This window comes from Mandrillus leucophaeus, unplaced genomic scaffold (genome assembly GCF_000951045.1).
Source record: "Mandrillus leucophaeus isolate KB7577 unplaced genomic scaffold, Mleu.le_1.0 Scaffold115, whole genome shotgun sequence".
NCBI classification, from domain to species: Eukaryota; Metazoa; Chordata; class Mammalia; order Primates; family Cercopithecidae; genus Mandrillus; species Mandrillus leucophaeus.
Genome location: NW_012099765.1, coordinates 5,907,881 through 5,933,914, shown reverse-complemented (window position 1 = coordinate 5,933,914; position 26,034 = coordinate 5,907,881). Strand labels below are relative to the sequence as shown.

The following is a 26,034-nucleotide window of genomic DNA, read 5'->3' as shown; positions in this document are numbered from 1 at the left end:
GTCCTTGTCTAGTGCCTAATATGCCCTAGAACCAATTGCTACAATTGGGCTTATGAATCTGCACTGGGGTTGCAAACCTAAATGCCCACTAAGGCAAGGAAGGTCAAGTAAACTAGTGAAGGAGACACAATAGGGAATAGTGAGGACTGTGGCAAATAGAGAGCATATGTCCTATCTAAAGGGGGCTACTCCATGGCTGCCTCCAGGGAACCTAGGGTTGCCTGAGCTCCTGAATTTTGTTTTTCAAGAGAAAATAGAAATGTGGTTTGGTGTGGGGGGTGTGTGTGTGTGTGTTGTATGAAATTTTCCAATTTTTAAAACACAAGAGGATTGAATAAACACATTTTATTTATGTGGCATGATGCAAAATGTTGCAGTAAGGATTCCATCCTCAGGCCATTGGATAGGCACCTCTGACCTGTTATGTACTGAATAGTTCAGTATTTCCTGACAAGATGATGTACTCAGAAGGCCCTGAATGTCAAGGTTTAGAACAAAACACTTACCGTGTGTGTACTTTAAAAAAAAATCAAAACACTGTGTGTGTGAAGGGTCCATTCCTGAGCCCTGGTTGCTGGGCCCTGCTGAGTCCTCCAGCTTTTCTCCCTGTTTCTCTGCTGTATCACATTTCCTTCAAATGCCCCCAAAATGCAGTGACATTGACTAAAATTTAATACACAAAGCATAGGAATTTGAATTTGCAGTGGGGAGGGATGTTGCAAAGAGTATAGACCGATAGGATGGGTAGACAAGACATTCATAAAGAAGAAACTGAGCCCTCTAGAGACCTCAATTATCGTAACCACTTCTCTCATGCTCCCTAGAAACGTGTGTGACCTTGAAAACACCTGCCAAACTCTCAGCCTCAGTTTCCTCCCCTGTCACTTGTGAGTCAGGTTCTGAGAATAATGGGACATTTGGAAAGCACTTTGGAAAACACAGTATTCTAGCAGTATGAGCATTTTTTTTTCCACTGCCAGGCAGGAGGACATCTGTGTGAACCCTTGGGACCTTGCCCATTATTAGCCAGATTAAACAGGCAGTTCTTCTTCCACTTGTCACTGCCACAGCTGCTTGCCTACACGCAGGGTGCACTGGGACCGTGGGGAGTATGGGGCCCGCAGCAAGGGAGAGGTGGCATGGGTGATTTAGCACCATGGACAGCCCCACCATTGTCAACTGCAGTCCCCCTGGGTCCTGGTATGGAGAGACTCCTGAGGCAGGCCAGCCTGGCATGGATCTCATGGGTCATTCCCCACCAGGGAGGGGCTGAGCCAGCCTTGAAAGTAAAATTTTTGAAATTCAACATTTCTGCTGGTTATTTTCCCCTTCCCCCAGTTTCATTTGAGAGGGGGTAAGAAATGATTTTACATCGACTGCAAGGCATACCTAGTCAGTCTAGGATCAGTAAAGGTAATTCTTAGGATCTCAATGTGCTTGACTTGCCAGCCCTGCTCTTGAAAACCGCCTGACACCCTCATGGCATCCTCTGTTTTCCCAGACTTCCACCCAAAGGGGAGCTTCCTATGATGCTTTTTTAGGGAGTCTGAAGAGCTAAAAACAGCTTCCTCGTGGATAGGGAGGCTGACCCTGGAAGGGGTGAGGCATGAGGGATGGGTGCCGCCTTAGAGAAGTGAGATCCTTGAAGCTGCATGTGGAGTTTAGTATACATCTTAATAAAGAATAAGCACTGAAAAGAAAGGGAGGAATAGAATAGCTGTCATTGGTGCCATTATAGAGTTCCTAATCCTGTGTGGAAAGCAAATGATAAATATCCTATAATCACAAATCGCGATGAGTGTTAGGAGGGAAATAAACGGGGATGTGAGAGACGAAAATGGAGTGAGGGTCCCATTGTAGATGAGGGGGTCAGGGCAGGCTTCTCTGAGGAGGGAACATTTGAGCTACAGTAGAAAGCAGGAAAAAAAGGCAGCCCTGCTGTGAAAGAAGGTAAAGAGGGTGTTCAAAAGTCCTAGGGAAAAATCTGGTGTGTCTGAGGATCGAAAATGTGGTGGGGGGCTGGGCATGGTGGCTCACGCCTATAATCCCAGCACTTTGGGAAGCCAAAGCAGGAAGGTCACCTGGGGTCAGGATTTCGAGACCAGGCTGGTCAACGTGGTGAAACCCCGTCTCTAGTAAAAATACAAAAATTAGCTGGGTGTGGTGGTGTGTGCCTGTAATCCCAGCTACTCGGGAGCCTGAGCCAGGAGAATTGCTTGAACCCAAGAGGTGGAGGTTGCAGTGAGCCGAGATCACCCCACTGAACTCCAGCCTGGTCGACAAGAGCAAGATTCCATCTCAAAAAAAAAAAAAAAAAAAATGCAGTGGTGGCACTCAAGGGTAGTGAGTTTGGGGTGAGTGGAGTTAGGTTGAGGTTGGAGAAAGGGCCAAGGTCAAACCACGTGGGGCTCTGTGCTCTGTGTGGGTGTGCACACGTGTGTATGACAGAATCCATATGTATGCACATGTGCCTGCCTACACAGAGATGCAGTTTTTCCAGGAGGACGACCTATAACTTTCATCAGATTTCCAGCAGGATCAGTGATCCAAAAGAACTGTAAGGAATTTTCTGAATCAAATTGCCCATAGTCAGTCAACTACAGCTCTAAAGCAATTATGCCAAATGATTTTTTTTTTTTCCTTTCCGATTCCTGGAAGCTGTGAATCCTAAAACAGAAAGTGAAGCACTTAGGGTGCCTTTTCAGGTCTTCCTTCAAGGTCATGGGTGCAAGAGCATGTGCCAAGTGAGAGCAGTGTGTGGCGTAGTATCTGTGGTGACGGTGTGTGCAGGTGCCCAGAGTGTTCGGGGTTTTGGTAGACACAGGAAGGCGGGTCTCTCTCTTTTTCTGTTCTGCAGCAGGAGCTGAAGGCTGCAAGGATGAGTCATGGGAGCTTTGCAGCCCATCCCCTGCAGAGGCAACCCTTGCCCCGCAGGTCATTTCCAGGATTAGTGAATTAACCAGGCTCTCTTCTGCTTGCAGCCTCCTCAATGCCAACAAGATCAACTGCCTGCGGGTGAACACGTTTCAGGACCTGCAGAACCTCAACTTGCTCTCCTTGTATGACAACAAGCTGCAGACCATCAGCAAGGGGCTCTTCGCCCCTCTGCAGTCCATCCAGACACTGTGAGTACGCTGCCTCGGGTGCCAGTGGGTGCCCAAGCAGCAGGAGACCCCACATGCCCATCATGGAAAACACCCAAATGAGGGCAGCATGAGCACATCCAGGAGGAGTTCTAGAACCTGCAGTGAAGCTAGAATAATAAAACTAGGAATAGCTTATCAGTACCAAGCACTTACACTGTGCTTGACACCACACGGGGTACTTACCCTGTCTTAAAACCCTGAAGCCTCACAAGGACCCTACTTGGTGCTGTTACTGTCCCTCGTTTCTATGTAAGGAAACCAAGGCATAGAATGGTTAGGTAACTTCCTCAAAGTCACACAGCTAGTAAGGAGCAGGTTTTGAATCCAGGCGGAGGAGGTCCTGAGCTACCCTTATAACCCCTGTGGTCAACGTACACTGAGCAGACTCCATTTCTGCAAATAGCCCACCCCTGCCCGCCCTTAACCGCCTCCACCCTGGAAAACCGAGCCTCTGAGGTGGGCACTTTTCCTCTTTGGGCAGTATTTCCTCACTTCCATGCACTAAAGATATTCATAAATATTTCAGTTAAATAGATGACCTCCAAGTACAGATTTCAGCCCAGTTTTTGATGGCTCCAGCCTCAGGCATAGACCTCGGCCCCATGCCCAGGTCTGCAATGAGCCTGGGGGCTTCTGGAGACCCTGTAAGTCATCTGGTGCCTGTTGCCCCTGTAGCCAGAGACAGGAACCAAGACACAGTAAGAGCAGCTGCTATATATTGACGCCGACCACGTGCCAAACACTGTGTTCGGTGCTTCACGGTTTTTCTTACCGAGCCAGGGGAAGCAAGACCCATGGTGCTCTTATGATGATAAGGATAATTACAACAATACCCGCTACTATATATGGAACACCCACCATATGCCAGGCACCGTGCCAGCTGCTTTATGTGCCTAGTATCACTGAGCTTGGAGAAATAAAATGCATTCTACCCCAAGTGCAAACTGTAAGCCTGCGACTGGGTTTGCCTGTCAGAATTGGCGTGGGTGAGAGTAGAAGCGATCGGTGGTGGATCCTGCCCCAGGTGGGAAGAGCTGGGAGACCGATTCCCCAGACCAGATGCTAGCTGCATCTGTGACTGTCTTTTGCAGCCAGTGGGCCTCAGACCCCCTCTTTGAGCCGTGTCTGAAAGTAGCACGCCCCAAGGCCTCCTGGGGCGATGAGGCAGGAGACCAATCCTTGCAGTGGATTGTCAGGGCCCAGCGCGAGGCAGGGTGGTGGTGGTGGAGCAAGACGCCACGGGTCACTCCTGATTAACAGCCCCATCCCTCTCGCAGCCACTTAGCCCAAAACCCATTTGTGTGCGACTGCCACTTGAAGTGGCTGGCCGACTACCTCCAGGACAACCCCATTGAGACAAGCGGGGCCCGCTGCAGCAGCCCGCGCCGACTGGCCAACAAGCGCATCAGCCAGATCAAGAGCAAGAAGTTCCGCTGCTCAGGTAATCAGGTTACGGGGCTGGGCCCCGCTTTCTGACTCAGAATGCAGCAGCCCCAGAGAGGCCAATAATCCAATCTGGAGGACAGCGAGCGCTGTAATGGTTCCTGGGGAGCATCTTTGCAAATTAAATTGGAGAAATTCAGTTAGCCCTGCAGAAAACCAATTACCTTATGGATTTAAAATAAAACACACACACACATACACACACAATAAAAGCATGGGGAGGGGGAGACGGTTGCAGGGGAGACAGAACCCAGGCATCAGTGCGTCTCCAAGAGCTAAACAGAAGGTGGGGCTGGGGCGGCCTTTGCACATGTGCCTGTTACAGGCTAAGATTTATTTTTGTCATTTCCAAAGTGTGCTCCCCAAAGGGCAAATAGAGAAATAAATATAGCTCAGGCGAGGCTACAGACGGTGTGTAATCTTGGGGACCTCCCACTTCCTTCGGAGAGGGACGGTGGTGCAGCCCTTTGGCCCCAGTATATTATAGGTTTCACATGTTCACGAAAAATACTTTCACTAACTAGCTCCTCCACCCCAGACTACTCTGTTCTGAGTATGGAGAGAACAGTAAAGAGTCGTGCTTGGGAAGAAACAAAGCCTTGTTCTTCAGTGCCCAGGATCTCTCTAGAAACCTTCCTTCTCACTGCACCCAGGAAGGACATGGGGGAGAACAGCAGGGGAATTCTCAGCCCATCTTGGAAAGAGAAGTAGCTCTCGTTGACCCAACAGCTACATGCACAGGCAGTTAAAAATTACTATCATCTGTGTCCTTTTCTACTGGGGGAAAAAAAAAAAAATCACCAAACTGCATTGTGCACCCAGTGATGAGAGACTGATAGCACGAAGTGCCGAGGTGGGTTGCAGCCAACCCTCACAGTGTGTGCGGTAGCAAGAGCAGTGCTTCCCCCTCTGCCTAGGAGCTTCTGATGCAGGCGAGTCTTCCCAGGGGAGAATGCCAGTGAGGGGAGAGGTCACTGGGAGAAGACCAGTGGGCAGACTTGTGCTTCTTAACAACATCTTCTTGTCCTTTAAGTCAAATTCTTTAGTCCGTGTCTCTAGAATGATAAGCTTTAGCTCTTTAAATTTTTTTAACAGAAACAAATACCTTGGGAGGGCTTGGAGATAATACAGAGACTTTGTGGCACTGTGAAAAGTTAGTACCAACTTCCTTTCCCTAGAATAATGATGTCACTTACAAAAGCCATCTTTCACCTGTGATGAGCGTGGTGCTGGGGGCTTTTAGTCGGATTTGCTTCTTCCAGTGGTCCTCGGAAGTCAGTAGGACAGCCCTTCGCTCTATGGGAGAGGGAACTGAGGACTTAGAGGTGAAGGGGCACTCTAAGTTCACAAGCCAGCAAACAGCGGAGGCAGGACTAAACCTCAGGTTCATTTTGCTCCTCACACCACGCAGCATCTAGGAGAGAAGGAGTATTCGGGGAGGACAATCAGCTGTTTGGATGACTTCCTTCCCTGGTCTCATGCTCCCACCCCTACCCACTCCCTGAACACTGTCCTCAGGTTCCTTCCTGGGCCCAGCAACATCTCTGGGACGAAAATCTCACCCAAGGCACAATCATCCTTTCCCCAGGGCCTTTCCTCATGACTCACGCCGACCTGGGCCTCTATTCCTACCCCTTTCTGACCAGGGTTGAGTTAATTAGCTCTGCCAAGCAGTGGTACCCAAAAAGAAGGGCAGTGAGAGCCAGAGGAGGGCAGGGTGTTATCTGCCAACCTTGACCCTTTGGTCTCATAAGTATCCTGTTAATACCTTGGACCCCAGATGGATGTTGCGGCCCTGCATGGCACAGCAGGGAAAGAGTGCAGGGTCCAAGGACTGATGTCTCCCCAGGAACACAGTCTTGGCAATTTTCTGGGCATGACTGTGGTTGGGGGTGGCAAGAAGGGGGTGGGGCTACAGAAAGAACTAAGGAGGAGAAAAGGAAAATAGAAAGTGGACCTAGGAAGCAGTAGAACTGAGTTCTAACTCGGGTCGGGCGCGGTGGCTCAAGCCTGTAATCCCAGCACTTTGGGAGGCCGAGATGGGCGGATCACGAGGTCAGGAGATCGAGACCATCCTGGCTAACATGGTGAAACCCCGTCTCTACTAAAAAATACAAAAAATTAGCTGGGCGTGGTGGCGGGTGCCTGTAGTCCCAGCTACTCGGGAGGCTGAGGCAGGAGAATGGCGTGAACCCAGGAGGCGGAGCTTGCAGTGAGCTGAGATCCGGCCACTGCACTCCAGCCTGGGTGACAGAGCGAGACTTCGTCTCAAAAAAAAAAAAAAAAAAGAACTTAGTTCTAACTCTAGCTTTGCCACTGTCTTCCTACCTGCAGGATCCTGGCTGCTTTTCCTATGTGGGGGAGGGGTGGTTGAACACTTTAAAAAAGAAACAGGGAGAAGGAGCTGGGTTCTTGGATTGACTCTAAGATACCTTTTTAAAAAAAGAAAACCAATGCTAAGCAGAAAGATTATTCCTAAAAAGTAGAGATGTTTGGAGCTAGCATGAGCCTGACACGTAGCACTCTATATGCTTTTATTTTATGTCGTTGTCAAGAAAGCATGACTGCTGAGCTCCAAAGGCCTTGGCTTTGAGAAACACGGGGTTCCAGACCTGCCTTGGCCTTGGAGGGGGAAAAAAAAAAAGATCTAAAGCTCTGTGTTTCCAGGAAGCTCCAGAAGAAAGAAGGGGGGCAGGTGACACAGACTGGATGTGACAGATAATAACTCTGCATTTTACTTTCTCCTAAAAGCACCCCCATTGAAAAGACAGCTGATGTAATTAGGAGGCAATTTGAGGGCTGCTCCGTAACACATCCTGCCCCTCCTTAGGCAGGGCGTCTGGTTTCCCAGCTGCCTGTGTCTGCCTTTCTATCAGCTGCATCCGCCGCCTTGGGCAGCAACATCAGTTTAGGGTTGGATGCTGCCGGCTGGGGTAATCTGACCATCAGATTAAGTCCTCCTGAAAAGGCTCCGTCTGGCTGCCTGGGACCCCAAGCCTACCCCCAGGAGCACTTGGCAGTTGTAGGGTGCTGTCTGTCTTCCCTTATGCCTCCCTGCTTTGTGTGAGAAGAAACTCTCTTGTTGAAAAGTACGGAGGGTGGTGACACAATGTGTCCAAAGATGGCAAACAGCAAGATAGCTCTCAATGAACTACAGAATTTTTAGAGACCTTAGAGGCCATCCAGTTTATTCTAGAGATGGGTAAATTGAGGTCCGCACAGCAGAAAAATCTTATCTAAGATATTGAGTATTATTTTCAGGGCAAGATCTGAAACCCAGGACTTCGGACATACCGTGAAAACTCTTGATAATTTACCTACAAATCCCTCCATTTCTTTTTGTAGAAAGAAACCAAAGAGAAAGAAAATCAGATTTGAAGGCTTGGTGAGGGTGGGGGTTTGCAGGAACAAGATGGATTTCCCCTGCTCTGGTACCAGGGTCCGAATCAAACTCAAATTTGAAGTCCCAGAACCACAGTGTTCACAGAGCCCTGCATGTCTAGGTGTCAAAGTGGAGTGGAGTCCAGATTCTAGTGGCTGACTCTAGTGTGTGTGATGGGAGAGCTTAGGAAGGAGGAGAGGCCAGACCCAGAGCTGTGGGCTGGCTCTTCCTAACTGGTCCATCATGGCAGACAACCTATGCACCATCGAGATGCTGAGACCATCTAGAGGATATGCCCAGTCCCAAAAACACATAGTGGAAGAATGTTGATACTGGTTCTCATGTCAGAGGTGAGGCAGGGAGGGTCTCAGTCACCTGGCCTTAGCTCCAGTTTCTTCAAGATGCACATCTACAGCCTAATGCCAAGTGGGAGGAAGTCCCAAGTCAGCAGGTGCATGGAAACTGACCTTGCTCTATCACAGATAGGAATATAAAAACTGGATACCCTCACCTGGGTCCTTGGCATCCTGACAGTGGTTACTAGTTCATCCTGTTCACTCCCATAATTTCCACTCAAGGAAGAGATGAAGAAGGATCCCAGAATTCAGTGTCTTCCCCTCAGACTCATCCCTTGGCTTCCCTTTCCTTCCTTCTCTTAGTCTGAAAGAGGCCCTTCATCACGAGGTGCACTGGCCACCATCTCTGTGAAAGTCAGTGTTCTCAACAACTGTGATTGCAGGTTCCTCAGTCCAAACCTTAAGGCCCCATTTGTTTTCCTGTCTTTCTCTCTGGCTAGAGAGATGTATTTCCTTTTGACATCACACTACTCCTCTATTAAACCTCAAATGATCTGGGAGAGATCAGCCAGAGCATTTCTGGTGACCCCAAAGGATATCAAGGAGATTCCTGAATTGTGGAATGTCAAAGGGGGCTTTTTCCTAAAGAAGAGCATTGAAGGTTTGCTAGACCATTGGGAACTGTGGATTGTCTCTTGATTTAAGGGACTAGAACGACTGTGGTGGAACCACTCAGCTGTTGGGGAATTGGGCCTATGTTGTAAAGCATGCAGAAGATGCTTTGCTAAGTTTAATGTCTTGTCAGACCAACTGGTGTGACTGGAGTTTAGAGGCTCAATTCAGGCATGTGATAGGATCACAGATGTCTGAGTGTTCTTTCTTTCCTTGGGAAGGAACCATGCTGCCCTGAAGCTCCTGAGTATGGGCATCCAGTGATTTGCCTCCTGTTCTTCTCCCTTCCTACTGTGTCTCCCCTGGGGTGGGGCACAAGGGCAGCAGGGCTGCTATCTTCGGAAGTGTTCCAGTGGAACCCCACTCCTGATACTAATCACGCTCAGTGGGGGCCTGCTCCGGCTTCCGCTTCTCCACGCTGCTTCCTCTGAGCGCTCCTGTCCTCTCTCTGACGCTGCTTCCTGACCTTGACTCTGACCAGTCGCTGCGGGGCTTTCCTTTGTGCTTGATCTAACCATGTGGTGGAACGATGGAAACGGAACATGGTTCTGTCAAGCACCGCGGAAAGCACCGTGCTCTCCTGCAGCATGGCCCGCCACCGCCGCCACCACCGCTGGACACCTCTCCTCTGCTCTGGAGCACCGCAGCCCACCACCTGCCAGACCCACCTCTCCCAGTCTCAACTCACCAAGGGCAGGAGGGTAGGAGTCTCAAAGGATGCAGATACAGTGCGAAATGGGTCTGGAGAAGCACCATGGGGCCCAGCTAAGATCTGTATCCACATCTCTTTCACAAAATGGAGTCAACCTCCCCCAAATCTAGTCTAGATGCCAGACAAGGAGTAATAACTAGGTTCAAGCTCAGAAACTACTGTGTCTCTTCTTGCATTGGAAAGGAATGAGTATACCCAAGGCATATGCCCCATGGTTTCATGGGAGAGTCCCAACCCAAGGTCATTTTTCCAAGTGGCAGCTAACCCAGAGGGGAATTACTACTATTTGTGACCCCCTGCCCCTCCCACCACCACCTTTATTGGTATTCACTTTATTTGAAAGGAATGTGAGCTTGAGAATGGGTGAAACTCATGTGAGTCTGAGACTTTGGGTTTAACCTGAGGTTCCTTCTGAACCTCACTCCCATGTTTTATGAAAATGCTGTCCCTGAACCCCATGAAACCTAAAGTCCAGTGTGTTTCTGTGACCTGCAAAGCACAGTTAACATGGAGGTGCTGGGCTTCTCACCTGGTGCTAATTCTGTTTCAGGGGAGGGGAGTATGTGTGGATGTGGAAACCTGCTATCTCTGATAATAAAGAGAGGGATCTTGGTACCTCTTATTTTGCTTGTTTCTTGATAAATCCTAGACCCAGTGTAACCAGAAGATTGTGTTGTTCATTCCTATCCTGGAGTCTTTGTCCTATCCTGCAAGAGAGAGCTAAGGTGGGAACCTTAGCCCAGCTCAGAACTAGAAGCTGAGCCCTGGGCCCCCATCATGAGGTGTGACTCTTATTACTGCCTCTATCTGAGGTTACCCCTCAGAACCAGGAGCCCAACCATTGCTGAGTAATTTTTTAACATACATTGAGTGCTTGCTATAGGCCAGGCAGTGAACTGTTCCACATTATTACCTTGTTTCATGTTCACAAAATCTAAAGTCCCATTTTACAGGTGAGGATATTGAGGCTCAGGGAGGTTAACTAACTTACCCAGGGTCATCTGACTCCAGAGTGGCTGCACTGTACTGCTGTAATACCCACCTTCCCAGCTGTGGACAACCCCATTCCCTTGAATTAGAAAATTTAAAAACCTCGATTTGATAGGGACTTGACATTTGCTTAAACTCTCCCTTTCAGACTTTCATCTGTTAGTAGAAAGAACTTGAGTAAGCAAGCATTATTCAAATGGCTCTTCCTCTCCAGCATGGACTTACAAAGATCCCCTTTAACACAGAGCAAATCCTTGAGCCTGGAGAAGTTCCCTTTCCCACCTTACAGAGGGGGGCATTCTGAGGCCCTCGGCACTGCCCCCAACATGGCTGGGACCAGGCCTCTGGGAGTGGGTCCATAATGGTGCCCTTCCATCAGTGCTTTACTGGCCCCACAGCCACAGGCTGTGATGCGGCAGTGCCAGCCTCAGACCGTGGGTATTTCCCTCTGTTTTCAGGCAGATGGCTGCACTCATAATAGACTCCAATGGGGATAGCTTACTAGGACAGCTCTGCCCAACTGGTGACCAAACTCCTAGTAAAACAGTTGGCATCTTCCAGCCACTGGCAGCTGGTCCCCCAACCTTGCCCATGAGTGGATGTCTGTGTGCCTGGCAGTGTTCTCCTGAATCATTCATCACTTATGACCCTTTGCTTATTCACGTCACTGTCTTTTCAAGCTGATGAGGCCTGACAGGCCTTATGCTCCCCCCAATTCCTCTTTCTGCTTCTTTCCTCCTTTCCTTTATTCCCCTCATCTTAGGGATATTGGGAATAAGGGAGGAGTGCTCTGGACATGTGAGTTAGCAAGGTCATGATGATCAGATAACAATGAATTTATGACTCCCAGTTAGCAAACTGGCTGCCCAAAGGATGATACAAAATGCATACTGTTGATGGCAGCAGCCATCCTGGACCTGGTGCTGGCCTCTGATCCCAACCCAGCCAAGTCCATTCAAAGCATGGGAGCATAGCTCCCTACCTGTCCCACACCCCTGGTCATCCAAATGTGACAAGTGTTCCTCCTGGGAAGTGGCTGTAGGGCAGGGATGTATAATAAAATTGTGTTGCTATGAATTTCCACCTCCTACCCCCACCCCCCGACTATTAAAGCTTGTCTGTGATCACATACCAAGTGTCGTTGTTCTGAGCTGCCCGCGAAAGGGGAGGAGGGCTCCAGGGGCAGGAGCAGGCAAGATGCCAGATGACATCAGCTCTTCCAAGGCCGGTTTCAGCGAGGTTGAGTTTTATGGCCCTTCTTCAAATCTTCTGGGATCCCTTCTGTCTGAACTCACCCCAAAGAGAAGAAGCAACAGCCTATTGCAGTTGGTCCTCTACTACTAAGTATTTCTGGCAGTGACAAATATGCATTGAGATTGAAATTGACTTTTAAAGCTCTGGAAAAGTTAAAAATACTTTTGGGTAGTTATGAGCATTAGGCATAACAAATGGCTCCGAGAAACCCTGGGTAGTTTCGGTAATGAAATATGAAGTGATGGAGATGGCATTTCGGGCTGGCTCTGACTGGGGAACGAAGTTTTTCGGTTATGTACATACGCCGTTATTAACATTTCTGGCTCCCACTTCTATAAAATATCACATTCCGACCCCCTTGTTATTACAAACCAGGGCAATAACAAAAACAGCAGGGGGAAAAATGCTGGAAAGAACACATTAGTCCATCGAATCTAATTGCAAAATCATTTCATTAAAATGGGTCAGCGGCTCCATTGCAGAGGTCCACCAGTTATAATCTAACTATACTACTGAGAGCGATTCCTGCTAACTACAGGCTGCTCTCACCTTGATTAAAATGAAAATGCATTTAATAGGCGGCTGTCCCCAGCCACAGCCCAGCCGGTGCACGCCTTCAGGCTCATCGCCTTGAAGAGCAAACCGTGCTTCCTCCTGTCTTCCTGCCTTTAATCAGCAGTCAGGGTTCCTTCGCTTTGCAAGGATCCCAATATAGACACGTTGTGAAGGAAAAATCTCTGTATGTGTGTGTAATGCCCCTTCGTGCCATCACTCTGTGGATCCACTGGTGCAGAGAACAAGAGAAGGTAGTCATCTAACAGGGTTTGCAAAATGAAATTTGCCCAGGACTCGGCATGCTGATGGGTCTGGAAGAAAATGGTGCAGGTCAGAGTTACCAAGTGGAACGAAGCTGGCAAGCCAAGGGCAGGAGATTTACATAATACATTGAACCAGGAAGCCACTTGAATAACTGTGGGGATGTGTCCACAGATTTTGCTCACACAAGCCTAGGGGTAGAAGAGGAGATGGAGGAACGGGGATGGAGAGAGAGCAGAGAAGGAAAGGAGGACAGGTCTAGGCTTCTGACTCCCTGTCTTAGGTAGGTAGTATCACTTCAGAATTAGAGACCCACCAAGTTCATTCTCAATCAGGAATTACCACAGGGATATCATACGAGGTGTGCACGACTAAGAGGGTGGAGGAGATCTGAGTCCTGCCCCACCATAGCCCACTGTGGAAAAATACCCCATTCAATCCACCTGCACCAAGTCTGGCTATATGATCATTCCTACAGGGACCTGGGAAAACCTTTGGGGAGAAGCACGTCTGCAGCAAAACATGTTAACCACGTGGAGCCAGGCAGCAGCCTGCCCAGACTGAGTGACCTATGGGCCTCAGTTTCCTTGCCTATAAAATAGAGTTGTCCTAACCTCAGAGCGTTGCAAGGATTAAATGAGATCATTCCTTTGAAATGGGAAGCATAGTGTCCGGCTCAGTATATGTTCAGTAAATGGCCACTGTTACTGCTAGCTACACTCATTTTCACAGCCTCTGAGCTGCCAAATATTCTGCCAGGTTGTAGGAAAAAAAAAAAAAACACCAGTGCTAGAGTCACAAGCATCCATACAACTCCTGAGGTTCTCCACCTCCTTATTCTTATTTTCATCTGCGCAACAGCTCCTGGAAGATAAAGGCAGTTATTTGGTTCCCATTTTACATGGAGAGAGACTGAGACTAGTAAGTTGCCAAGGCCTGAACAAGCCTGTGCTCCCTTCTGCTAATGCTCCTAATGCAAATAAAATCACCAAGTTGCCTCACCTAGTGGAGCAAACAAATAATGTTCACATTCTCTGAAACACTTTCCAATACTCATGTACAGGACACGCAGGTGCTCATGACACCCCACTTGTGCATTGGACAAATGTGGACCCATCTCTTGTTTTGTGCCTCGCATTGTGCTAGCGAAATGTTGAGGGTGAAAGGATGAAGGAAACCCGGCCCCATTGATAAGCTTATGTCTGGTGGGAGAACCAGAGCTCCCTCAGTTCCCACCAGCATGATTCAAGGTCTCACTGAAGTTTGCCCAGGTGCCCAGGGATCATTTGTGATCATTGAGGCAACTCCCCGAGGCATCTCTCAGAGACACCATGTTGTCGATCCCGTTACCATTACTGTGCAACTTTGGGAGAGATTCCTTTTCAAAAAAGCAAATCTCAGCACCAACTTTTAGCTCATCGGAACTCGCCTTTCACTATAGTTACATAGAATGTGCTCTGAAAAAGAGGCCAAATCTGACCCTCAGATACATTTTGCTCATCTTCACAGTATTTTAAATTGGAATTTATTACCAATATTGTTTATATGGATTCTCTTTTTAAAAAACAAAGCAATATCAGGCAACCCTGAGCCAAATTTCCAAGCATTAAGGCTGGGGCTCCAATTCCCCAGGTTCCCAGCCCTCATTGTTGTCTTCCCAATCTTACAGCCAAGTGTCGATGGTCATTTGTTGCCGTGTGCTTGGCCTGTACTCATTTTATTACCTGCTGGGGTAATAAAGGCCCCTGAGTTTGCAACCCCTTCCCATAATTTGTCCCTACCCCTGGCATGGTCCCCATCAAAGCATCATCAAAATCTTGTAATTTGGATTTTCACGAACATTTAGAGGGTCCATGAATGATAGGAGTCGTGGAGCAGGTAGCGCCCCCTCCCCGAAATTGTAGACTGAATTCTGTACACCTGCGCCAAGTGTCACCTCCCCAAGGAGAACATTCATAACTCATCAGCTTCTCAAAAAGATCTGTCACCCCCAAAAGCATAAGGGCCCACAGATCTTGAGCCTGGTCTCCTTGAGGATGGTGATGAGTAACAAAGATCCATGGGAAGGAGGCAGTAAGGCTGGGGGCAGGGAAAGCACCAGCAAGGTGGCCATATAGCGAAGGAGATGCCATGTCTGTTAATTGACCCCTAACACCCCCCAACTCATTCGCCCATCTCTGTCCCCCACCCCCACTACCCACAACCTGGGGCTCTGCATGGAACTCGGGTGACGCTGACGTCCCCTCTTTGGCCCCTCCCAGGCTCCGAGGATTACCGCAGCAGGTTCAGCAGTGAGTGCTTCATGGACCTCGTGTGCCCCGAGAAGTGCCGCTGCGAGGGCACTATTGTGGACTGCTCCAACCAGAAGCTGGCCCGCATCCCAAGCCACCTCCCTGAATACGTCACCGACCTGTAAGTCCAACCTCGGCATGAACTCACTACTCCTCCCCACACATCAGTCACCCAGAGCCAGCGTGGGCAGGGTCTCCTGGAGGTGACCCCTTCCTGGCTCAGTCATGTGCTGCTTGACTGTCTTTCCCATACTGGTCTGAAGGTAGATACCCAGGCATCTCCTGTGGACAGCTTGCTTGCAAATGTTCGTTCTACACATATTTTCTGACCACTCCCTGTGAGCCAGCATCATGCTAAGCCCACCAGTTTCTACAACAGAGCAGAGCAGGTAGTCCCTGCCAGCCCTTATGGAGCTTACAGTAAAACCAGAAAGTTGGGTGCTAAATAAAGAATTGTAGCAAAGTGAGAGAACAACTAGAATGATTAAATATATCTGGCCTCCAATGAGCCATGTCTCAGCTATTGGAGAGGCTGAGGCAGGAGAATCACATGAGTCTAGGAATTTGAGGCTGCAGTGAGCTATGATCATATCAGTACACTCCAGCCTGGGCCACAGAGTGAGACCTGGTCTCTGAAACAAAAAAAAAATTTTTAATTAAAAAAATTTTTTTAAAGTTACAGCCTCATAGAGGACAAAAGCACAGCATGTGGGGACTGACAGATGTGGGGATGGCACCTGACTCTGGCAGGCTTCCTAAGATTAGGCCATTTGCTCCTCGGATCTGAGACTCAGTTTCTTAGCTGTCAAATGGGGGAGATAATTAATGCCTACCTCCTAGGGTGGTTGGGGAAACCAAGAAAGAGAATGCAAGCATGGAACTCATCTTGAATCCTGGCACAGAGTAAGCCCCGGATGAGTGGTTGTGGTCTTCGTTATTCTTATTGTTGTTGTCCTCTCTAACTTCACAAGTCATCAGAGGAAACAGCAAGGCCCCTTTCCCTGCCCTGCTGCTCTCCCTGAACACCTGTGAAGTTTCCGAGCTGCTCCGGGTAGAGGGAAGTACTTAGGAAGGAACTGAAGGGCTTGGAGGATTGGGAGACCCTGGAGAAACCTTCCTGGGGGTTTTAAGTTGTCATTGGTATGTCCACAAAATGAAAACAGATACTTGGTAATTGATGGGTGCTGAAAACAACGCATGCCCACGCGGAGTACTCAGAAAGTCCCCTACACCCCAGCCAAAGGAGGCTTCCTCCAGGAGAAGGCGGAAGCAGCACTGCATATGCCTCCCCCACCTGCTGGGCCCCTCTGTCGATGGGACTGATGTCAAAGCTTCCAATGGCTCTGTGGACCTTCACTGGGTGTGAGGTTCAGGCGCCAACGCACCCAAAGCCATGGGGAGTGCCAGGAGGGGCCCTGTCCACAGTTAACCTATGACTCATCTTCTTGCTTCCTACACAGGCGACTGAATGACAATGAGATATCTGTTCTGGAGGCCACTGGCATCTTCAAGAAGTTGCCCAACCTGCGGAAAATGTAAGTCAATTTCAGGAACTTGGCAGCAGCCTCTGTTCTCTAGCCAGAGCCTGTGTTCTAGACTAGAGGAACCAGGGGACCGGCCTCTCCCCCAGCCTCTGCTCCAGCCCCTCCCAGCCTCCTCCTCAGCCCCGCTGTGGCCTCTGTTAGGAAACAAGACATGTAGACACAGACCAAAGTGATGCTTCATGGTTTTAGTTGAGTGTTATACAGAGCAAGCATTCCACACCATCCCTGACCCCGCCCTGGACCCTCTGCTCACCCCACCCCTACACCCCATCCAACAGCTACCCCAGGGCTAGTGTGTAGGACTCAGGTAAGGACTAGTGATGTGGCACAGGTGTCTAAGGTCTATGCTATTTGGCGATTTTTGTGTGGTGACAGTTAAATGTCTGTTTTCAAATGGAATCAAAAGACCCCGCATCACTGATACACATCAGAGTGAACATGCCAGCAGCTTCCCACAATGGGTTTCCGTCTAGGAGTTCGTGGGTCTGACCGTGCCTTGGCCTAGGCAAGGGTCTACACGCCTATATTGGCTTCTCCACTGCCAGAGATTCACATCATCCTAACCCTCTCCCTGCCTAACCCTGACTAGGCTTGGGCCTAGTCATAAAGGTAATGAGAATGATGTTGGTGCACCAGTAGAGTCCTTGTCCTGAGCTAGGGACCATGCTGCCTGCCTCACACCCATTGTCTCACTGAGTCTTCACCCACCCGTCCAGCGCTGGCTTCACAGTCCCCTTTGTGCAGGTGAGGAAGCCAAGGCTCAAAAAGTTTCTGTGACTTCTCTAAGACCACACAGCTAATGGGTCCCAGAGCTGGCATTCAGACTTGGGTCCACCTGCAATCATGCTAGTGTGAGGCTGGCTTGCTTCTGCTCGTCTTCCCTTCCGGGCCCCCCAGCAGAGGTAGCAGCACAGAAGGGGAGGCTGTTTACCATCTCATCCCCAGGGAGGCACTCTTCTCTTTAGCCCCTCTCCCTTCCCCCACTCCAAACTTCATGCCTCCTGGCCCTGGAGTTCAGGTCTGCCTTGAAAACCAGGGAGATAAGTCCATCCTCATGATTCATGGATTCCATATTTGAGAATTTGCTAAAATTTGTGTAAGTCCAAAGTCAAGACTCTCCATGCCTTTGTCATTCTCGGGCATGCACAGAACAGAAAAAAAAAAAAAAACAAAACGGAGTTACCTACACCCATGTTCCCAGCTGGGGTCAAGTGAGGCCACACTCTGCCTTCTTCTGTCACCTCTCATGCTGTCAGGCAGCGTCCTTTTGCATTATATTCAGTGCCATGTGTTTTGCATGTTTGTGGTTTTTGTTGGTGATTTTGCTGTTTAAAATGCGCCCCCCAGACACAGTGCTGAAGGGCCGTCTAGCCATCCTAAGTGTGCAAAGGCTGTGATGTGTCTTCCAGAGGACATGTGCGTGAGAGCTTGAGTTATAGTGCTGCTGGTCATGAGTTCAACGTTATAGATCAGCCATATGTGTGAAATAAGGTATCTTTAAACAGAAGCACACATATAATAAGGTTATATGTTGATAGGTTGATTAAAATGTGGAGACCAGAGGCTCACAGGACCCTAAACTTGTATTTCCCCAAAGAGCAACGCTTTGGTATTCACTAATGCAGTGTTCCCAGCAACTGTGTACAACGTAACTACTGCGAGTGCGGCTTCAGTGTCCCTTATCTGAAATGCGTGGGGTCAGAAGTGTTTCAGATTTCAGATATTTTTGGATTTGGGGATGTTTGTGTGTACACAATGAGACGTCATGAGGCTAGGAGGCAAGTCTAAACACGAAATTCGCTTACGTTTCATATACACCGTAAACACAGCCTGAAGGTAGCTATGCACTATTTTTAGTAATTTTGTGCATGAAACAAAGTTAATGCGCATTGAACCTTCAGAAAGCAAAGGTGTCAGGTGTGGAATTTTCTACTTGTGGCATCATATCAGCTCTCAAAAAGTTTTGGACATTCTGGTTAGGGATGCTTGCCTATAAAGAGAGTAGACTGCACCACCTTGTTTCTTTCTTGTTCCCCGTGCTCCCACCCATGCGTTCCCTGTACACAAATAGGACAGAGGCCTTATAGGCCCTGGGCAGCATCTGGATCTCACTGGTGCTACTCAGATTGCTTCCCTCCCTCCCTCCCTGCCTGCAGCCACCGCCTTGGTCATGGCTCCGGCGACTGCTCTGTAACGGGGAGCAGTGGAGAGTATGTTGGGGGGCCAGGTGAGAGAGGGCACCCTTGGGTGAGGATCATGGCTGTCACTGGGGTCCAGTGCCCCACTAGCTTCAGGGTCCCAACACTAGCATCACCCATCACCTGGCAGGAATTAGTCTTTTTATTTCAACCCAGAGAAACGCACACTTCGTTTTTAACCTGAAGACAGAAACACAGGCCTATGGGCATGAGCAGATATTAAGGTGAATCAAGCTGGCCAAGTGCCAGCTTATCTACTGAACAGGATCTGCTAGTATTTGCTTCTGTGAAGAAATATGTACTCTCCCATTTGAGGTGAAACTCAAGCACTTTGAGTCTTTCATCCTCCCAGTTTTGATAGGAACATGAGTATAGAGAATATTTCTGTATGCCCGAGAAAACAACAGCACAAACACATAATAAGTGTCAATGAACTCCCAGCATCAACAACCAAGCAACAAAAGGGAGTGGTGAGGTCTCTGGAAAAGTGTGGGCCTAGATCTCATCAAAAGGGACAGATGTCACTCAGCTCATCCCAGTACTTGCCATGTTGGAATAAAGGTGAGGACTGCCAAATGTTTCCACTTCTCAGGAGCTGTCACAAGTCCAGGTGTGGAGGGAAAATGGGCAGACAAGCCTGTGTGCGTTCTTCTGAGTTCAGCTCTGCCCTTCCCAGCTATGTGACACTAGGAATGTCCTTAGCCTTTCTGAGCCTTAGTTTCATCATTTACGTAATAGGAATAAATCCACCTTCCTTATACGTTATCATGAGGATCAGAAATATGAGGAAATAAAGATGAAAGACATGGCTGTGGTACTGGGGAGACCGGGTGCGGAAAGACAGGAGAGGGCATCTGAGCTGAGTGACCCAGAATAGCTGGTTATATATTTAAAACAGGGGTTGCACACCCAGACACTTTCAGGAGCCTGGGAGTAGCACAAATATGGAACGTGTCTGCATGCAAGGCCGTAAAACTAATAATAATAGCTAGCAGTGAGCACAAATTAAACACTTTACCCTGTGCCAGACAGTACAGATACGAATGCACTTAACCCTCACCAAGAAACCCTCAGGGGCTCTGAACTAACCCGAAGATGGAGAGAGGCCCCCTGGGTGGCCCTGGCTTTGCATTTTGTGGTTTCCTGGGACCTGCGTCATCATCAGTAAGATACTGCTCTGAGACTGTGATAGGGTTCTTAGAAAACCTCCATGCATTTGTTTTGTTTCTGGAGTGCTTGCCCCAAGCTGCACTTTCTGTCCTTCAGCTACTGCTGCCTGTAGTTGTGAGCGGTGCTTTGATGGATGGAGAGACGGCAGCAGCCAGCTCTTCTGGAAAATTCTATCCCCCTCTTTTTTACTCTCCTTCTGTTTTCCATTCTCCCAGCCTGAGGAAATCCAGTTCACAAACCTTACAGTAATGTGATGTTAATTTTGCTCATTTAAAGAAACAGATGTCAGGAAATGGGAACCCTCCCACTTCATGGCTGCTTTAACTCATCTTCATTGCCCATCCCTTGTATTTTAACCCCCGCAAGAAGCTCAACTCTCTGGAGCAAAAGCCTTCTCCTCTGGCATTCGGGTGAGTTACAGCTGCTGGAGAGCCTTTATCTCTCCTCCCGCATCTAATTTGGGGGTAATTTGCAGTCTCCCCAGTGCATTACCTTCATTCCTGGGTTATCCCAGACCAGCGCTACCAGGATTTATAAGAAAACTGGCCAAGTTAAAGGAGAGCCAGGCAGGGAGTGGAAATCCAGTCTGTGAGTCTGCTGTCTCAGACCTTGGGCGAGGGATGCTGGGAATGCTCACTCCTGTTTTCCTGGCAAGATGGGAAGGAGAGAAGGAGAACGGGGTCATGCCGAGGAGCAGGGAGGGAACCAAGGCACCGACTGTTTCCTCCACACCTGGCCACAAGTGCAGGCATGGCCTTGCCCTGCGGTCTGGTCCCTCCTCGGGAAGAGGGAAGGCGGCCTGCATTGAGCCCCTAGCTCTGTCACTTGCTGCAAGTCAGTCCCTAAGGGAGGTCTCACCCCTGGCATCGCTGTGGGTCTGCCCAGAGCGCAGACCAGGGACTTGGTGTGGTTCTAGATCCCCTTCCAGTGCTCTGGGACCTGAAGCAGTGCCTTCCTGCTCTGCGGCTCAGTATCTTCAGCAGTAAAATGGTCCTAGTCTATCTCTGAGCCCGCCAATTCTACTAGCTTTCGTGTGCTCTATGAGTTCACGGGCTCCACCTCCACCTGCGATTTCCTTGTTTGCAGAAGATGGTTCCCCATGCAAGGCTCTGAACAGGCTGTCTGCTTGGGAGGCTGGACTCTGCCCTGAGCTAGTATAAACACTGTCATCACCTTCAGCTCATCCATCTGGCCAGGGATGCTTTCCAGGGCCGGGCATTTTGATGGTCCACAGAAGCCCCCAGCAACCCTGCTAGGGAGAACTGGGAACTCGCGGTGCTAATGGCTCTGCAGCATCTGCTTGCTCTTCTGATCTCTCATGAGGTCTGTGCAGGATGTCAGCATGCAGCCTCGGACGGAAGGGCTGCTTTCAGAGCTCAGGGGCAGACTCAGAAATGGCAGCACCGGCCAGGCACGGTGGCTCACGCCTGTAATCCCAGCAATTTGGGAGGCCGAGGTGGGTGGATCACCTGAGGTCTGGAGTTCGAGACCAGCCTGATCAACATGGCAAGACCCCATCTCTACTAAAAATACAAAAAAATTAGCAGGGTGTGGTGGCAGGCACCTGTAATCCCAGCTACTCAGGAGGCTGAGGCAGGAGAATCACTTGAACCTGGGGACAGAGGTTGCAGTGAGCCGAGATCGCGCCATTGCACTCCAGCCTGGGCGACAAGAGCAAAACTCCATCTCAAAAAAAAAAAAAAGAAAAGAAAAGAAAAGAAAGAAATGGCAGCACTGAGGGCTTGATAGGACCAAGCTCACTTTAAGCAAATACAATATCCAAAATCTTGAATTTTGCAAAGAAGTAATATCCACATAGCCAAAGAAATACTTACTTATGAAAAAAAAGGTTAAATGGAGTACATTTGATGTGCCAGAAAATGTGGCTTCAAATCCCAGTTCTGTCAGCTGCGTGACTGCGAGCAAGTTAGTTAATCTCTCTGAACCTCAGTCCCATCATCCATAAAATGGAACAATAATAATAAATTAATAAATCAGTCCGACAGCCATTGTTTTCAGGGTTTGATGTGGTTGTGTTGGTCAGATCCCTCATGAGGTGCCTAGTACATAAGGAGTGGTCAACAAGTAGTAACTGGAAAGCACCTATTCGTTTGTATCAGGGATCCTTAACTGGTGAGAAAGCTAGAAGTTCCACAAATGCCCTAGTCCTAAGGAGTGGGGGCATGCTTTATATTTTTCTCCTGCCTTCCTCTTGAAAATCAGTGCTTAGCGAGAATCTCTAATGAAGAGAGAAAATAAGTTTGAGAGCCACTATTTTAACTCTGTTAGTCCCCCAGAGCGTTGAAAAGACAATTCCACAGAAAAAAAATTCAAATCCCATCCAGTCTACTTTTTTAAATTGATACATAACAATTGTACCTATTTATGGGACACATGATATTTTGATACATGCATGCAATGTACAGTGATCAAACAGGATATTTAGGATATCCGTCACTTCTAACATTTATCATTTCTTTGTGTTGGAAGTATTTCAAATCTTCTAGCTATGTTGAAATATATATTATTGCCTACTGTGACTGTCACCCTATCAAACACTAGAACTTATTCCTTTTAGCTCCCCATTAACCAACCCCTCTTCATCTCCCCTAAACCTTCCCAGCCTCTGGTAACCGTCCTTCTACTCCCTACCTCCATGAGATCAATGTTTTTTAGCTCCCACGTATGAGGAGGAACATATGATGGTTGCCTTGCTGTGCCTGGCTCAATTCACTTAACACAATGACTTCCAGTGCCATTCACGTTGCTGCGAATGACAGGTTTTCATTCTTTTTATGGCCGAATAGTATTCCATTGTGTGTATATACACCACATTTTCTTTCTCCATTCATCCACTGACCAGGCAGTCTGTTTCACAAGGGTAGCCTCACCTGTGTAGGGCCGGAGTCCCTGCTCCCTGAGCCAGATGCTAAAGACCAAAGGTCAGGGAGCCCAAGACTAAGCTCCTTCCACCATCCAGTCCTCGGTCTCCCCAGCAGCTGCAGGGCAGGTCATTCCCTCCCTGTATCAAGACCGTCTGCTCTTTTTGATTCTCCCCCATTCTGTGTCTTCCTTCTAGAAACCTGAGTAACAATAAGATCAAGGAGGTGCGAGAGGGAGCTTTCGATGGAGCAGCCAGCGTGCAGGAGCTGATGCTGACGGGGAACCAGCTGGAGACAGTGCATGGGCGCATGTTCCGTGGCCTCAGTGGCCTCAAAACCTTGTGAGTTCCTGTGGTGGGGCCTGGGCCAAGACCCAGAGGGAGATGAGAGGGCAGGGGAATTAGAGACAGACTATGAAGGCAAGTGGGACCTAGGCGCTGTCTCGGCCTGCTGAATCCGTGTCCCTCTCTTCCTGGAGTCAGAGTCATCAGATCTTCCACAGCCTTGGATGGGAAAGAAGTTAGCATGCTGAACCCCCTCCAGCATACACACTCACACTCACCCAACGTAGCCACCCACTCTCGCGTATACACATATATAGATCCATACCAGAAACTTGCTGAAGGAGGCACACAAACACACATTGACTCACAAACATAAGCACAAGGACCTCTATAAAAATGATATATGCAGACACATGCAACATGCACATAAACATATACACAGACAGGCACAGACATACAAGCACACACATACATACAAGCTGATAGCTACAACCACTTCTTGATTCTCTCTTCTCCTCCCAGAAATACGTGTGCACACCTTGCAGCCACACGATATGCGTGTGTATACATACCTATGCATGACATGTGCTTCCAAGAAAGCACGCACCAGCAACAATGTACACACACAATACACACAGCCCCAGTGGGGCTCCAGTCCCTGCGATCACAGGACAAACCTGAGCAATGTGGCTGGACTGAGCTTAGAATCGGCAAAAGCATCTCACCTATACACACGCCCTCGCCACCGTGGCACCATGTGGGACAGAAAAGATCATGCCTGTGCTCTCTCATCCCCACCCCTCTCCCTGTAGGATGCTGAGGAGTAACTCGATCAGCTGTGTGAGTAATGACACCTTTGCCGGCCTGAGTTCGGTGAGACTGCTCTCCCTCTATGACAATCGGATCACCACCATCACCCCTGGAGCCTTCACCACGCTTGTCTCCCTGTCCACCATGTAAGTTCTCCTGGGTCCACTGCCCACGCACTCTGGGGTCCCACTCTGCAAAGCGCTGTCCTCCCAGCTCCCTGTTACCTCTGGCCAAGCTCATCTATCCATCTGTCCACTTAAAAACTCGTCAGGCTTTCTGTATGTGCCAGGCATCGTCTAGGTGCTGAGGCTGCACACGCCCAGCCCCTCCTTCCTGGCGCTCACAGCATAGTGAATTGACACAGAAAGCAGATCCGCAGTGATTTGAAAACCCGAGCTGGAAGGCCAGGTGTGGTGGCTTATGCCTGTAATCCTAGCACTTTGGGAGGCTGAGGTGGGAGGATCACCTGAGGTGAGGAATTCGAAACCAGCCTGACCAACATGGTAAAACCCCTTCTCTACTAAAAATACAAAAGCTAGCCAGGTTTGGTGGCAAGTATCTGTAATCCCAGCTACCTGGGAGACTAAGGCAGGACAGTTGCTGGAACCTGGGAGGTGGAGGCTGCAGTGAGCCGAGATCATGCCACTGCGTAACAGCCTGGGTGACTGAGCAAGACTCCGTGTCAAAAACAACAACAACAAAAAACAACAAAAAAAACATGGGCTTTGCTGAGAAAAACTGGAGCTGTATTCTGGAAGGCAAGTGGGAGTTAGCTGTTGAGGAAAGTGGACACTGCAGTTCCTTCAGAGGGAAGGGCGTGTCCAAGGGCCCTGTGGTTGGTTGCAACAGAGCAAATACATGGGACTGAACTTCTGCCAGCATGGTCACAGCGCTGAATGAGGGAGGGCATGATGTAAGGCAAGGCTGGAGAGGAAGCCAGGGTCAGGCTGCAGGACTGCTGTGGACCATCTGGTCTTTGTCCAGAGCACATTAGGAAGACTGGAACCTTAAAGTAGACCAGTAACATCACCAGACAGGGGCTTAAAAAGGTGTCACTGGTGGCCAGGCTTGGTGGCTCACGCCTGTAATCCCAGCACTTTGGGAGGCCAAGGCGCGTGAATCACGAGGTCAAGAGATCAGACCATCCTGGCCAACATGGTGAAACCCCGTCTCTACTAAAAATGCAAAAATTGGCTGGGCGTGGTGGCGCATGCCTGTAGTCCCAGCTACTTGGGAGGCTGAGTCAGGAGAATCGCTTGAACCCGGGAGGCGGAGGTTGCAGTGAGCCAAGATTGTGCCACTGCACTCCACTCCAGCCTGACAACAGAGCGAGGCTTCATCTCAAAAAAAAAAAAAAAATTAATTCCTTAATTAATTTTTTAAAAAAAACAAAAAAACAGAAAGATGCCATTAGCTGCTTCAGTGGGTATCGGAACCAGAATTAGAACCCAGCTTTCTGGACACCTAAAAGAGTGCTCCTGCCCGGGTAGTGCACTGTTGTGGGAAGGGAGCCTCTGTGGAATAATGGGTAAGACTCTAGAGCCAAATTTCCTAGGTTCAAATCCTGGCTGTGCCTCTTGTTAGCTGTGTGACCTTGAGAAAGTGACTTCATCTGTGTGTGTTTCCATTTCCCTTCTGCATAATCTACCTCCTAGGATGGTTATGAGGATTGAATCTGGTGATGCCTGAAAACACACAGCAAGGGTCTAGGTGTGGAAAGTGCTCAACACATGCGCGTTTTACAGCTGCTCATCGTATTTCCATGTGGCTCTGTTATCCTTAGTCGCTGGTTCATTGTCCCCTCTCTAACCTTCCCTGAAGACCCTTCGGAAGGCGGAAGGAAGGGCTGCTGCTGCACCTTCTGTCGCTGCCCTACGCCTCTTCTGTCGCTGCCCTACGCCTCTTCTGTCGCTGCCCTACGCCTCTTCCGTTGCTGCCCTATGCCTATTGCACTTGGAATCAAAGCCGAAGTTAGAGGAGGGCCTAAAGGCCAGCCCCACGTCATCTGGCCCCTCATGCCCTGCCTGTCCCCTCCCTGCCTCCATTCTAGCTTCACGGGGCTCCTCGCCATTTTCCCATGATCCCAGCCCACTCCCACCTTGGAACTTTGCACTCCCTGGAACACCCTCCCCCGGCCTCCCTCC

At 49.1% G+C, this 26,034-nt stretch overlaps 1 protein-coding gene across 1 annotated transcript in view; it reads left to right on the top strand.

Moving 5' to 3' along the window:
- The window catches only part of SLIT3 (slit homolog 3 (Drosophila)), a gene marked incomplete at its 5' end in the record, with an annotated part of 547,731 nt that overhangs the window by 432,860 nt on the left and 88,837 nt on the right, over positions 1-26,034 (top strand). The window contains 6 exons of the mRNA XM_011997974.1: positions 2,982-3,125; positions 4,424-4,587; positions 14,973-15,123; positions 16,463-16,537; positions 22,994-23,137; positions 23,893-24,036. Coding sequence (XP_011853364.1) covers positions 2,982-3,125; positions 4,424-4,587; positions 14,973-15,123; positions 16,463-16,537; positions 22,994-23,137; positions 23,893-24,036 — 822 coding nt within the window. The remainder of the gene's footprint in view (positions 1-2,981; positions 3,126-4,423; positions 4,588-14,972; positions 15,124-16,462; positions 16,538-22,993; positions 23,138-23,892; positions 24,037-26,034) is intronic.